Below are 13,163 nucleotides of genomic sequence, written 5' to 3'. Positions count from 1 at the left end.
TAAGGACTTATAAACACTTATAAAGACCACTACGAACCCTGTTAATGTAACAGTGTAGCTTGGAAAATAAAGAGGGAAGAGTTCAAGACTTTCTGATCGCGATGCTCAGTCGATATAATTCTAGCCTGTCAAGCAGAAATTTAGCCTGAATACAACATGAGAATAAACATAAGACATCTCTATGCAAGTAACAGCAGTGGTCTCCCTGTTTTGTTACATCATTCAGAAAGTCTACAAGAGCTCTGCAGTAGGAAGTCACTAGCGTGGAACGTGCATGACCAGGGTATCACTTTTAGTTCTTTGAGGAATACAGAATTTACCCGCTCTCATTGCATATCCTGAAGAATAAGCCTTTGACATATGATTGAGAGTCTTTTCTTTCTTTAAAAGTCTCAAAATCTGTGCAAGGCTTGAGTGCGAGAGAAAGACTAGGCCTGCATTCAGAAGTTAGAATTAATTTTTAAGGCATGTTTACCATTAAAACAAAATTTATGTGCTAAAATTGTGGTTCACTTACATAAAAGAAGTGTTGAAGCCCAATGCGCCAATAAAAGGTCCAATAAAAGGACTCCAATGCGCTTTGGCCAAAATTATAATTTATCTCGAAAAACTGAGAAGTACCGGATCCGGGCTTTGGTACAATTTAGGCTCTGATGTCACTAAAGATAAAGAAACAATTTTAACCTTGAAAAACTGCAGTGACTGTTCAAAACAGAAACCACCAACACACCATATCAAGCCCACAATGGTGCTGGTGGGATTGATGGACTTTGCCAAACATTTTAATCATACTGCATATAGCTGCAGCATAAATAAAAATCCTAGCAACTAATTTCTCATCAAATTCATAGGAAGTCTCTTATACGTATGAAACACCTGAAATAGTTCAAAACAATTTATCGAAACTGAGCCACAGCAAATTGGGTGACGATGGGAATCTACGTATGGAGCAACTTTGCCAATGCAAAGGTAAGGAAAGGTAAAATCCAATTAAATTTTTATGTTTTGGCACTTCATTGTACTGAAATAAATATGCTGCTGGAGCATCCTTCAGCAACTCTGATGAGATCAGCAGAAACATAGAATACTTCCCCCTTGAGTTGTAGAACATATATTGAGAGCAAGACTGGTGAAATCATAAACTGATTCATTATCTCAGATGTTGAAACTGCATCCTATTTATGCTTTCAGAATTCAAGAGATCACTCTCTAGCATACTGACATACCATTTCACAGCGAAAATTATTGGTTTAGTATGTCCTACTACCTGTAAGTTTCTATTTTCTGAAACATGGGAGGAAACATGAAATTTCTATGGAAAATGTACACTTATTAGTCAGAAACTAGATTTGGGAAAAAACTACTAATATTTAGTGGCCTTAACCATTTGGACAATGGCAGTTTAATTATTCATTCAATTACTGGCATAAACTCAATAATATTTAAATACAATATAAAGTACAATAAAAAAATCTCCAGTCATAGAATAAAATTTAAGGAACACACAAACAAAGAAATGTAAAAATGAACTATAAATTTGAGGATGAGGGTTTGATTTTTGTAAATTCTTATTACTATTAATTGATTAAATTCTATTTGGTAGTCAAATTCTCAATTCCTAAACAAAGTTCAAGATAATAAAAGTAAATGTATGATCAAATAATATGGCAGAAAATCATGCCACCCTTATTTGCTTGCTTAGTATCAGAGATTTCAAGATTTACAGAAGTATCTTTTTAAGTTCTAAATGTACACAAATGCTGAATATTGTCATTTCCCCTTAATGACCATAAAAATGAGCAATTGCATGATTATTACAGAATCATGCATCCAGATAAGATAAAAATGGTTAAGTCAGGGCCTTATGTGTATTCACAGGCTTAAAAGTTCAAGCCTCAGATTCTTTGCTCACACGCTGTAATGACAACTGAACTTGGTATCTTGAATCTTTTTTATCTCAAATCCCTCAGTACTTCAAAAGATACCTTGAATCGTTATCTCAAATCCTTCAGTACACCACGGGGGGAAAAAAACATTGTATGCATTTTAATCATTAAAATTAATACATTTTCCCAGTTATCTGAAATCACTTCCTTTGAAATTCTTGCTACTTTTAATTTCTGATTCCTGGGTCAGAGCAATGAATAGACCAAGGGTTCTTGAACAGGGAGGAACCCTTCACAGTTTCCCGGCCGAGGGGGGGTGACATGAGGTCAGCCTTTTATTTAATCAAGTATTTAGTTTCAGTTTATGAATATAAAAACACCTTTCATTCAAGTTTTGGTACTTATCAAAATTCTCAATTCTTGTTTAATTTATAAAACACATTAAAAAATAACTTACATTTTAATAAACATATATGTTTTTTTTTTTTTTTTTTTTTTTTTTTTTTTTTTTTTTAGTTTTGGAAATGAGAGAGGGAGGATGATCATCTAGAAATAGTGTAAGGGGCGCATGGAGTAAGAAAGGTTGAGAATCATTGGAACAGATAACTGAATTCCTACATCATCCCAGAAACACTTAGCAGTCTTCAATGGTCTGAGGGCTTGTCCATCTCTAATCCCCAGGTTTTATACCACTGGGAGTGATCCTTGGTTCAGTTTTGGATGTTCTAAATGGGAAGACATCCAAAGCCCTGAATGCTCCACATGAAGAATTTTCCATGCTCTCCAACCTCCAACATAATGATAACCAATAATATCTTTTTTCACAGAAAACAATACTGTTAGAGAAATTTTTGCTATTGTAAGTTTGACTCTTTTGATAAGGTCAGTGTAGTTCGTGTTTTTACTGTCTATTAACTAAAAAACTTTATTTGAACCTAGATAAAGCTTGTATTTTAAAAGTTTAAGTTTAAAAGCTTATAATTAAAATTAGACATTGGATTGGTAAAATTTCATATTAATGCGTGTCACATGTTGTTAATATTGTATGCATTGCAATTCTAAAATTTCCAGAAATTAAAGCCTTATTATTTTAAAAAATCTTTTATCTTATTTTTTTGATTTGTTTGTTTTGTTTTGTTTTTCAGTAAGATTAGAGGTACTTGGTATGTACTGGATGGCAATAAATACATTGCAGCTGTTTTTGACTATCAGTGGTCAGAATACCTCTGTATTCATACTTCCCATTAAATTTAATTCTACTGTGCTTCTACAGAATTTTTCTGTTATGAACAGATTGCATTAACCATGTTCCCTTCTTCCCCTGTTCTGTTAGAAAGAGCATAATTTTATTTCTATGATTTCTTGAAAAGTATATAATATCACACAATATAGTACCCATATTTCTATTTCATCCTTTGCATATTCTGCTGAAATCTCAGAAATGCTTTCATGCATCTGACAAATAGAGTGTACTATAGTGTGCTATATATTTCACTTTATCTAGTAGCACAGAAATTGTAGTACAGAGTATACTGTGTCATTTTTAATTACTTTGGATGTGAACAGAATAACTCTATAGATCACACTAGTCCTAGATCAATCATAACTTCATTTGCCACTTGGCCATTTCATAGTAAATCTGTGATTCTTCCTGTTTACAGAACCTTTGGATGTCATTTTTAAAAAGTTTATATGACTTTTTATTTTTATTTTTTCAAAATGCATGCTGCTAAATTTCCAACACACTAGAACATACAAATTTAGCTTTGCCCCTTCTCTTGAATTTACACCATACTGGAATCACATCACAGCTTGCAATCACATGTTCCCCTCAGCATGCAGTGTTGTGAGATAAGTCTTTAGCAACTGCTGAGCAATCAAACTTAATACCTTTGTTGGTTACATAGTGAATTTAAATATAGGATTTTTGTCCAAACATTCTAAAAGTGATGCTAAATAAAGGTAATACATTAAAAACTTTAAAAAAAGGGGGCATAAACACTGCTTACTGTGATTAAATATAATAAAGTGCTAAATAATTGCATGCTATTAAAGAAATTACTACAACAAGATCATTTACAATCACATTTCGGATATAATTTAACTACAATATTTAAATTATTTTAAAAATTTATTTAGAAAGTTATAAAATATTTAATTTGTTATTATACAGGGTGTAATAGAATTGGTGGTGACAAATTTAAGAGGGAGAACATGAAAAAGGTCAAAAGTTTCATAATATACAGTGTGTTTCAAAAAGAATATACGTATTTTGAATGCATATATTTATTAAACTGTATGACATACGAATATGAAACTTTACACACATATGTATGAACTACTCAATTTCAGATTACAGATGTTACAGATGTTCAATATGTCCTCCATCACGAACAATATCACATGGATACTTAAATTCCTCCTATACTCGAGGAAGCATGTCCGTCATCATTGATGTTCTGACAGAGTACGGATCTGGTTCTTCACCTCTTCCAAGTTCTGTGGGAGTGGTGGTACATAAACGTTATCCTTAATGAAACCCCACAGGAAGAAGTCACAGGGTGTCAAATCCAGTGACCGTGGAGGCCAGCTTCTTGACGACCAATCCAACGGTTAGGTAGAGTTTCATTCAGATAATCACGATCTTGGGGACACCAATGAGTGGGGGTTCCCCGTCTTGTTGAAAAATGAAGTTGTCTTCATGCAGCCTCGGAAACAACCAGTTTTCTAACATAGTGAGATACTGCTGACCATTAACAGATGATCAGGATATTGCACAAAACACATTGATTTTAGGTGAATCTCGTACATGTTTGATGGCTGCATACAGGTTTTGTAGACCCCAAATTTGAACATTGTGTTTGTTTACATGACCACTAACATGAAAAGTCGCTTCATAACTGAACAAGATGTGTTGTGCAAAAGTGTTATCATTGTCAATATCATCAATAATCTCATTACAAAATGACACATGTTTGCGTTTGTAATCAAGATGCAGAGCCTGTAACTTGTGCGGCTTCATAACCAACTGACGTCTCAAAACATGCCAGACTGTTGTTGTAGGCAGTTGTAACTCCCGACTGGAACAGCGAGTTGATTTTGAAGGACTACGTTGGAAAGCAGCTTGAATTTATGCAACTTTTTCGTCGGGAAGATGAGGGCGGACAGAACTCTTTCCTTCACATACACATCCTGTGTTTACAAACTGTTGATACCATCTGTGAATGTTCCACCATTCGGAGGATCACTTTGGTACCTCAACTTGAAATGTCTTTGCACTGTAATAACGGAATTGCACTTCGTGAACTTGAGAATACAAAATGATTTCTGCTGCGAAGTAGCCATTTTAAACATATGACAGTTACCACGCTAAACAGAAGACAACTGACATCTAGCGACTATTATTATAAATTAGATTATGTATTCGTTTCACCAATAGCCGAGTCGAGGTGCAGTGATCGACTGTTTGGACAAAATAACACTTTGTAATATGTATATTCTTTTTGAAACACGGTGTACTATAATGTATGGTGGAATGCAAAATATGAACATAGAAATATAAAAAAATATGAAGATCATAGAAAACAAGAAGTTATTTTAATCTTGAATATTTACAAGAAATATTTTGATTTTTTAATTGAAATTTTGATATTCATAAGACCTGTTCAAATAACAGACTAGTAACTTAAAAACATGCATCACAACAAAGTCAGGTCTTGCATACAAGACACAGGTTGAATCTCCTGAATACCTTGTTGCAAGAATTAGTATTGCTACTGCAAAAATATGCAATATGCCAGGTATCTTGCAAACTGTTTGCCGGTTACTTTGTTATAATTGTGAAACATACATTGCAGTTGCTAGTCATTCATTTGAATACTCCTAAATATCAAATATTATTCCTTGTAAATATATGTGATTAAATTAACTTTTTGTTTTCCATGGATTTATTGTTTCTACACACACATTTTATCATACAATTTATTACGAGCGTTGCTACTTTTGCAACATTCTATCTCCCTTAAAATGCTGGTCATCAGTTCTGTTATGTTTGAAATTAACCAAAATTATATAGTATTCCAAATGATTAATACATACATAACTTTTCTAACAATGTATTTTCATTTCAGTAAACAATAACTGCTATTTTAAATTAGGAAACAAGCCAAAACTTTTTGATTAAAGCAAATCAATTATAATATACTAAACATTTCTGTATCATGTAAATAAGAAGAGAAAGAACTTATTTTTTACACTATTTATATATTATAATAAAAAAAGCACAATTAAGCCCAAAATAATTTTCACAATGCAGTTCACAACCAGTTCCCTTATCACTTTAAAAAAAAAAAAAAAAAAAAAAAAAAAAAAATTAAAATTAGAAGTTTGATAAACGTAAACTGATAAAAACATTGGACTTACAGCTTTAATTATCACATATTGAGGGGTTCGAGTTGTAAAGACAAATCCCAACTGTTTGGCACCTTTGACAAGAGCTCCTTCATCTATTATAAAAGAGAAGATAATATGAATCAATAATGCAAAATCTTACATTATTCCACACTGCCAATTTCATAAAGAAAAGAATTCACAAGACTTTTCAAAATTCTCAGGGGGGGGAGAAGGAAAATGAATTTTAAAAAACATATATCTGAATCATAAACTAGCATAAACTGCTGGTCATCTAAAATGCAACACAATACAGGAAGTATCCAAACAACTTGCATCATGTGCATAATGTGACAGAACATAAATATACAAATGATTATAAGGTACTTACACATTAACGCCACCGCAGCTGTATATTTGGCGGTTTTTAAGTGCTGCTAATCTACACCTAAAATTTTTGCAACAAATCATAAATTAACACACTTTACTTAAAATTAACACACTTTACTTAAAATCAAAGTAGTCAATCGGATTTCGGTGGAAAATGGGCCGATATAGAGTTTAACATACATTCAAAACAGTCTCCATTTTCTTTGACCTGATATTGTCCCCCTATGTCTTTTGTTCCTCTATTTAGCACTGCCCCACATTCTCTCAACTGTTTGTGTATGAACTCCAGTATCAGGATCAATAAAATTGTATTTATGATTAACTTTAGCATATAGGATTCCTTCTTTTCCTATTCTATTTGTTTGGTAACTTTCCAACTGTCAGAATAAATTGTGCTACCATCTGCAATGTTTTCAATAATTTTATTAAGAAGGGTAGAGCCAGTTCTATTAGGAACAGTGACAACAAACGAATCTTTTGTTTTTCTACATATACCACCAAAAACCCACTGTTCGGGTAATACTCAACCACAATTATTTTTATGCTTAGTAAACAAACTTTCATCAATTTCCACAATGCAATCTGGTCCACTTACCTTCTTGTTTGGTTTATTCTCCATACCCAAGACACATAATTCACGCATGTAATTGTTCCAATAACAGTTTTATCCGATAAATAAAGTGGCTTTTCACAAAATTTAATCGACGTCAAGGTCTCGCAGTAGTATATGAATCTCAAAGTTGAACAAAATGGAATTATGTTTCCTTCAAAGCAGTTACCTTTTCTAAATCCCACTTGTTGATCACACCGTCTTAAAATGCATTTTCAAAATGTATGTTTACCAAAATAAAGTTTCATATCATGCAAATTGGTACATTTTCGTTTTTTTGGTAAAATATTTCGCTAAAAAAAAATAAAATTGCTGTTGTGTTTGGGGAAATCCCAGACGGATTTTCGCAGCACTAAAAAATGGCATCAAAAATTAGCAAACAACAAGGCAAAAAGGAATCCAAAAGATAACTGCGTGCAAACAACAGGATTGCTTTTTATTAGCGCATCAGCGCAACTTCTGCTGTAGTGGCGTTGATACGTAAGTATCGATTATGGTTTGAGTACATGTGCAAATCATAGGTGACTGCAGCGCGCCTTACAATTTATATATAAAGGGAGCAAAGATGGGCATTTTGAATAGCAATTGTATAAAATGCCATTATGAATAACAATTATACGTTTGAACAATTGTATGATTTGTTCTATTATGATTTTTTATTTATTTATTTATTTTTGTTTTTGTATGCAACTTTAGTAAGCCTCCTAGGAAAACACCAGCATTACTCGAGCACGTTTTTGAGTTCACTGAGGCAGATTCATTGCATACAGAGATTGTGAATTATCCTTCCAGGAAATTGATTATTGTATTGGATGTAGACAAGAAACAGTCATGTAAATATCGTATCTGTAGATGCAGGAGGGAATGACTAATGGGCAATAGAAATTTCAATTGCATTGTCACCCCACAGCACAGGAAGACCATATTATGTTCTTGGCACTGATGGAACACACTGCCACATTCGCAACCCATCACAATGAATGCAGTTTGTAACAAAAAATTGGTGCCTGCATGAACAGTTCGACGTCATTTACAATACAATTGACTTTCTGCTAGGCATCCATTGCTTCGCTTACCTTTAAACCACAGGCATTTGCGTTTTTAGTGGTATAATGAAAGGCAGGGACAGACATTCGAATGGCATGACATTGTGTTTTTGGATAAATTATGTTTCTGCTGCAATACCACAATAGTCGAATTAAGAGTTTAGAGACACCGTAGAGAAAGCTTGACTGTTGTATTATGCATAATCATATTGGTCCTGCACAAAGTGTAATGGCATTGAATGGTATTGGATTCCATTCTCACACTCCTTCCCCTGCCCAATATGCATTAACAGTACATCAATATATCTCTGATATATAACAGTATATCTCTGATATTCTAATCTATATATTAATACAATATCTCTGAAGTTTTGCAGCCTGTTCTCCTTCCTTTTCAAGGCTTGCCTGTGACTACATTTCAACAGGTAAATGCATGAACACATGTTGCATGGAATGTTCAAGCATTATTTTTAGCCCACCATATTGCATTATTATCCTGGCCTGCCTGTTCTCCAGATCCACCACCCATCACACATATCTGGCCAATGATCAAAGAACGCATCTCACCTGCAATGCAGCACCTGCAGGTATACCAGATGAAGTTTGGCTCGTGTTGAGGCAGCATGGGCTGCCATTCCCCAACAACGCATCCAAAGCTGCTTTACTGAACGCCATAGCATGTAGCAGCAGTTATTCAAAAACGTAGAGGCAACACTCATTACTGAGTTTCTTATCTTCCTCATCTCAAATAAGGCTGTATTTCAAACCAATTAACACTGATACTATAGGTAATCTCTGAAATAAATTTGACTTTGATATCTCTTGTCCTTCTTTGTATTGCATTTTGGATGGACAGCAATACATATTTGAATGTTTTGAAAGCAATGAAAGAGAATGTTGTCATAAAATGCAGAAAATTAGACAAATTAAATTTATTTTGAAATGTAACATTTTTTGATTTGGCTAAAAGAAATTTTTACAATGTGCTTCACAACGTTCATATTTTTTTCTTAAATTTCACAATCCAGTATTTAAAAACTGCCAAACATAAATGGTAAGAGAGTTTAAAGCATGAAAAATGGGTGTCAAATCTTTCTCAAAGTTACATTCAAAGTGAATATACTTAACAACTGTCAAACTTTTAAATGCATGAATTCATGAATCTTTTAATCACAAATGGTTAAAACGTTATAAAATATTTTTAGTTTAATTCAGTTTAATTTTTATATTTTACCTGGAGATGCAGCCTGGTAATTCAGTTCTTCCGAATTTGGGTCCAGTTCCGGAACTACAGTATGGCATACAGCCATCAGAGTTAAAAATTCCTTTATATAACATGCAGTATTCTAAAATTACAAAAGGAAGAAGAAAATTACTTAATATAAAGTTGTAGAACATGACAAAATTTTACTTGCATAATACATAATATTTTAATATAAAACAAACTTTATACTACAATATATTTTTCCAATTAATATTGTAAACTTGGAAACAAACATTTAAAATATTTATTAACATGTTAAATTAAGGAATTCAATTTTAATTAAGCCTTCTTACAGCGTAGCATACAAGTCACACAGGATGACCAGTTTAGGAAATTATGCAGCATTTAACAGTTTATTTATTTATTTAATGTTCCATGGTCTGCACAATTGTCACTTTAACAAAGATAATTGAATGAATTTATCTTCCATACCACATTTTTCAAACTGGTATGATGCAAAAATACCTAGCTAAATAATTTCAACCAATTAACAGTTATTAATTCACGAAATTGTACACTAATAAACATACAAGTATCATTAATATTTCAACAAGTATCATAAATACTTACATGTTTATTTTTATAATTTTCCAATAATTCTGTACCATCAAATTCTTGGTCTGGCAATCTTAAAAAAAAATTTAAAAAAAAAAAAGAGAGAGAGAGAAAATTATTGAAAACAATTTAAACAAACTTTTATATTATAATATTTATTTCCTTAAAATATTTACAAATAAATATTATATCTGTAAAGAAGAAAATCTAAAAACTAATAAATCAGTTAGTAGGCAGGGCACAGAGTCTGCAATCAAAATTTCCCCACTACCAAACAGCAGGCCTACAGCCAACTTTCAGTTGGCCACTACTAAGGCCAGAAGTGGTAGATACTTTGTGTGAAAATCTGGTACAATTCACTATGAATGATTTTTGTAACTGAGTCAAGAATATAAGAAGTTTTGACGTCAATTTTTTGTTTCACAGACACTCAAAGCTGAAGCATATTATAGGATCAAACTACATGGACCTGCATTTAATTGTCTGGTGGCATTTCAGTGCGATCCATAACAAATATTCACCACACTTTTTCTTAGAAAATGACAATACTGGATTAGAATGTATTTCACATAAAATAACTCTTATGGAGGCACCTAATAAGCTGGCCACCTTTTGCTTCCTATGAAGGGATGGACAGTCAACAAACTGAGTGAAAAAATTCATATTCCAAAAAGTGAAAGTATCTGTTTTAAGTGCAATGAAAAGGTCAGTTTCTTCAAATAGGAAACCAAACATCTCCCAAAGATTATGTGTTTAAAATACAAATTTGGCTACAAATTACCAAACTGTCAAAATTTTGGCATGTCTATAAAATTTTGAAAAATTCGTTAAAAAAAAAAGTACATAAGATTGCAAAACTAAAAACAATTTAGTAAAAATCATGAAAAATTCATAAAAAGCTGGCAGTTATGATAACAGGATAGAATAAAATATGAATTTTGTACGCTTTGTGAAAATCTGGTACAATTCACTATGAATGATTTTTGTAACTGAGTCAAGAATATAAGAAGTTTTGATGTCAATTTTTTGTTTCACAGACACTCAAAGCTGAAGCATATTATAGGATCAAACTACATGGACCTGCATTTAATTGTCTGGTGGCATTTCAGTGCGATCCATAACAACTATTCACCACACTTTTTCTTTGGAAATGACAATACTGGATTAGAATGTATTTCACATAAAATAACTCTCACAACATGATCAGAATTTAAAGATTTTAAGTTCGTACTACATACAACAAGATAAATCATTACTTCCTATGTTTCTGAAAATTTACTGAACTTGGTGAAAAAAATATTTTTAAGCTTCTCAGAATTTGGTATTTTATTTGGAAACTGTAAATTAACACTGTGGATATTACTTATAGAATCTGTGTTTGTAAAATGATATTATTTTTCTTTATATTGGAAGTTCTGGGGCAGTAATCTTTTTATGATGCGATTAGATTTGATTTTACATTAAGACATTTTCTATATGGCTATTTTATTTCTATATTAATATATAAATTTTGTGAGTTTCAAATGAAGTTTGAAAAAGAGCCTTATTTTAATTTCTTCTGGGATGCAAATTGAATTTTTGATGACAGATTGAAAAAAAGCTAATTTACAATTTAAACAAATTTTAGAAATTCAGATGGAAGAATTTTAGGTCCATTTAACATGAATGAAATTGATAATGAATTTCTTAATAATATCATGAAGATAAAAACTATATAAATAATTAATATATACAGTACAAAGTTCATAATCCAGACGTTCATCATCCGGAATGATCTATAATCCGAACCTGACAGCCACAAACTTGCGCATCTGCGTAATGCATGCACGTAAAGCATTTAAGCATATGCTTTTAATGTACATGTCCGCTACGCATGCGCATAAAGCGTTTACCCATGCGCACTTCTGATAGTGAAGAAAGTGACAGAGAGATTATTGAAAACGAAAAAATTTCGATTGACAAGTTAGTCGGTTTCTCGAAAAAGCAATTACAGGACTTGAACAGTGGAGCTTTGTAACTGAACAAGAAATTATGTCTTTATAGAATTAAAGAGAAAGTATTAGCACAAAAAACGAAGCAACTTAAACCACTTACATTGAAAGAAATGTTTAATATAGTAAACAAATAAATATTAAGATTTTTTTTTTATTTTTTTATTTTTATTTTTTTTTTATTTTAATACCCTTTAGATCATAATTGCTCTTTATTTCAAAAATTAGTTTCATACTTTTAATTGTATAATTTCAGCATGCCATCTTACCAGATTTAAATTGATAATCTATAATCCGGAAAAAACCCTAATCCGGAATCACCGAAGTGCCGACAAGTCCTGATTACAGACTTTGTACTGTATATATAAATGCTATAAGTAATTAATAAATGAAAAGAATTCTGCATATAAATAAGAGTAATTAAACATAAAATATGCTTTCATTTCACAATTATAAATGCTCAACATTTCTACACTGTTAAATATAAACAAGTAAATGTCTGATACAAACAGACTTTCAATATAACTGCAATATATTTGTGCTAATTTTTACATAAAACTTCCTCATTTGTTCACAAAATTTCATACATTTATAAAATTGCAAAAAAATTATGACAATTCAAAACTTTCACTCATTCAAAAGTTTTAGGTAATTCTTAATTTCAACTTCTTTGGAAACAGAACCTTTTATTTGTGACTTTAAATTTGCATCAGTGATGTCAGAATGTTGTGAAATGTAATTGAATGGAATGTTTTGAGTGTTAACCTAGTGGTGATGAATATTATTTATTTTATTCTATGAATGTAAATCATACAACGCTCACAACATGTGTTCTGACTTTTAGAAATGTTTCAGAAATCATAGTTTCACACAATGTTTAACAACTTAAAATCTTGTATATAAGTACAATTGTGGAATATAATAGGCAATGATATTTAAGTTTTTAGACGTTGCATTTAATTTTTACATAAAAATTATTTAAATATGTAAAAGTAATCATTATTACTAATGTTGCACTTTGAATTTATTTTT

The 13,163-nt window shown here is 31.7% G+C and overlaps 1 protein-coding gene across 1 annotated transcript in view; it reads right to left on the bottom strand.

Moving 5' to 3' along the window:
• ATP8A (ATPase phospholipid transporting 8A1) overlaps positions 1–13,163 on the bottom strand; it is a 242,488-nt gene that overhangs the window by 158,681 nt on the left and 70,644 nt on the right. The window contains exons 15-17 of the mRNA XM_085821693.1: positions 10,156–10,213; positions 9,556–9,667; positions 6,309–6,391 (exon numbers count right to left, since the gene is read on the bottom strand). Of these exons, the coding sequence (XP_085677819.1) occupies positions 6,309–6,391; positions 9,556–9,667; positions 10,156–10,213 (253 nt within the window). The remainder of the gene's footprint in view (positions 1–6,308; positions 6,392–9,555; positions 9,668–10,155; positions 10,214–13,163) is intronic.

This window comes from Stegodyphus dumicola, chromosome 1 (assembly GCF_044657685.1).
Source record: "Stegodyphus dumicola isolate Sdum_Otavi_A_Nest chromosome 1, ASM4465768v1".
Classification (NCBI taxonomy): domain Eukaryota; kingdom Metazoa; phylum Arthropoda; class Arachnida; order Araneae; family Eresidae; genus Stegodyphus; species Stegodyphus dumicola.
The sequence above is the reverse complement of the archived record's forward strand: the minus strand, read 5'-3'. Positions and strand labels throughout refer to the sequence as shown.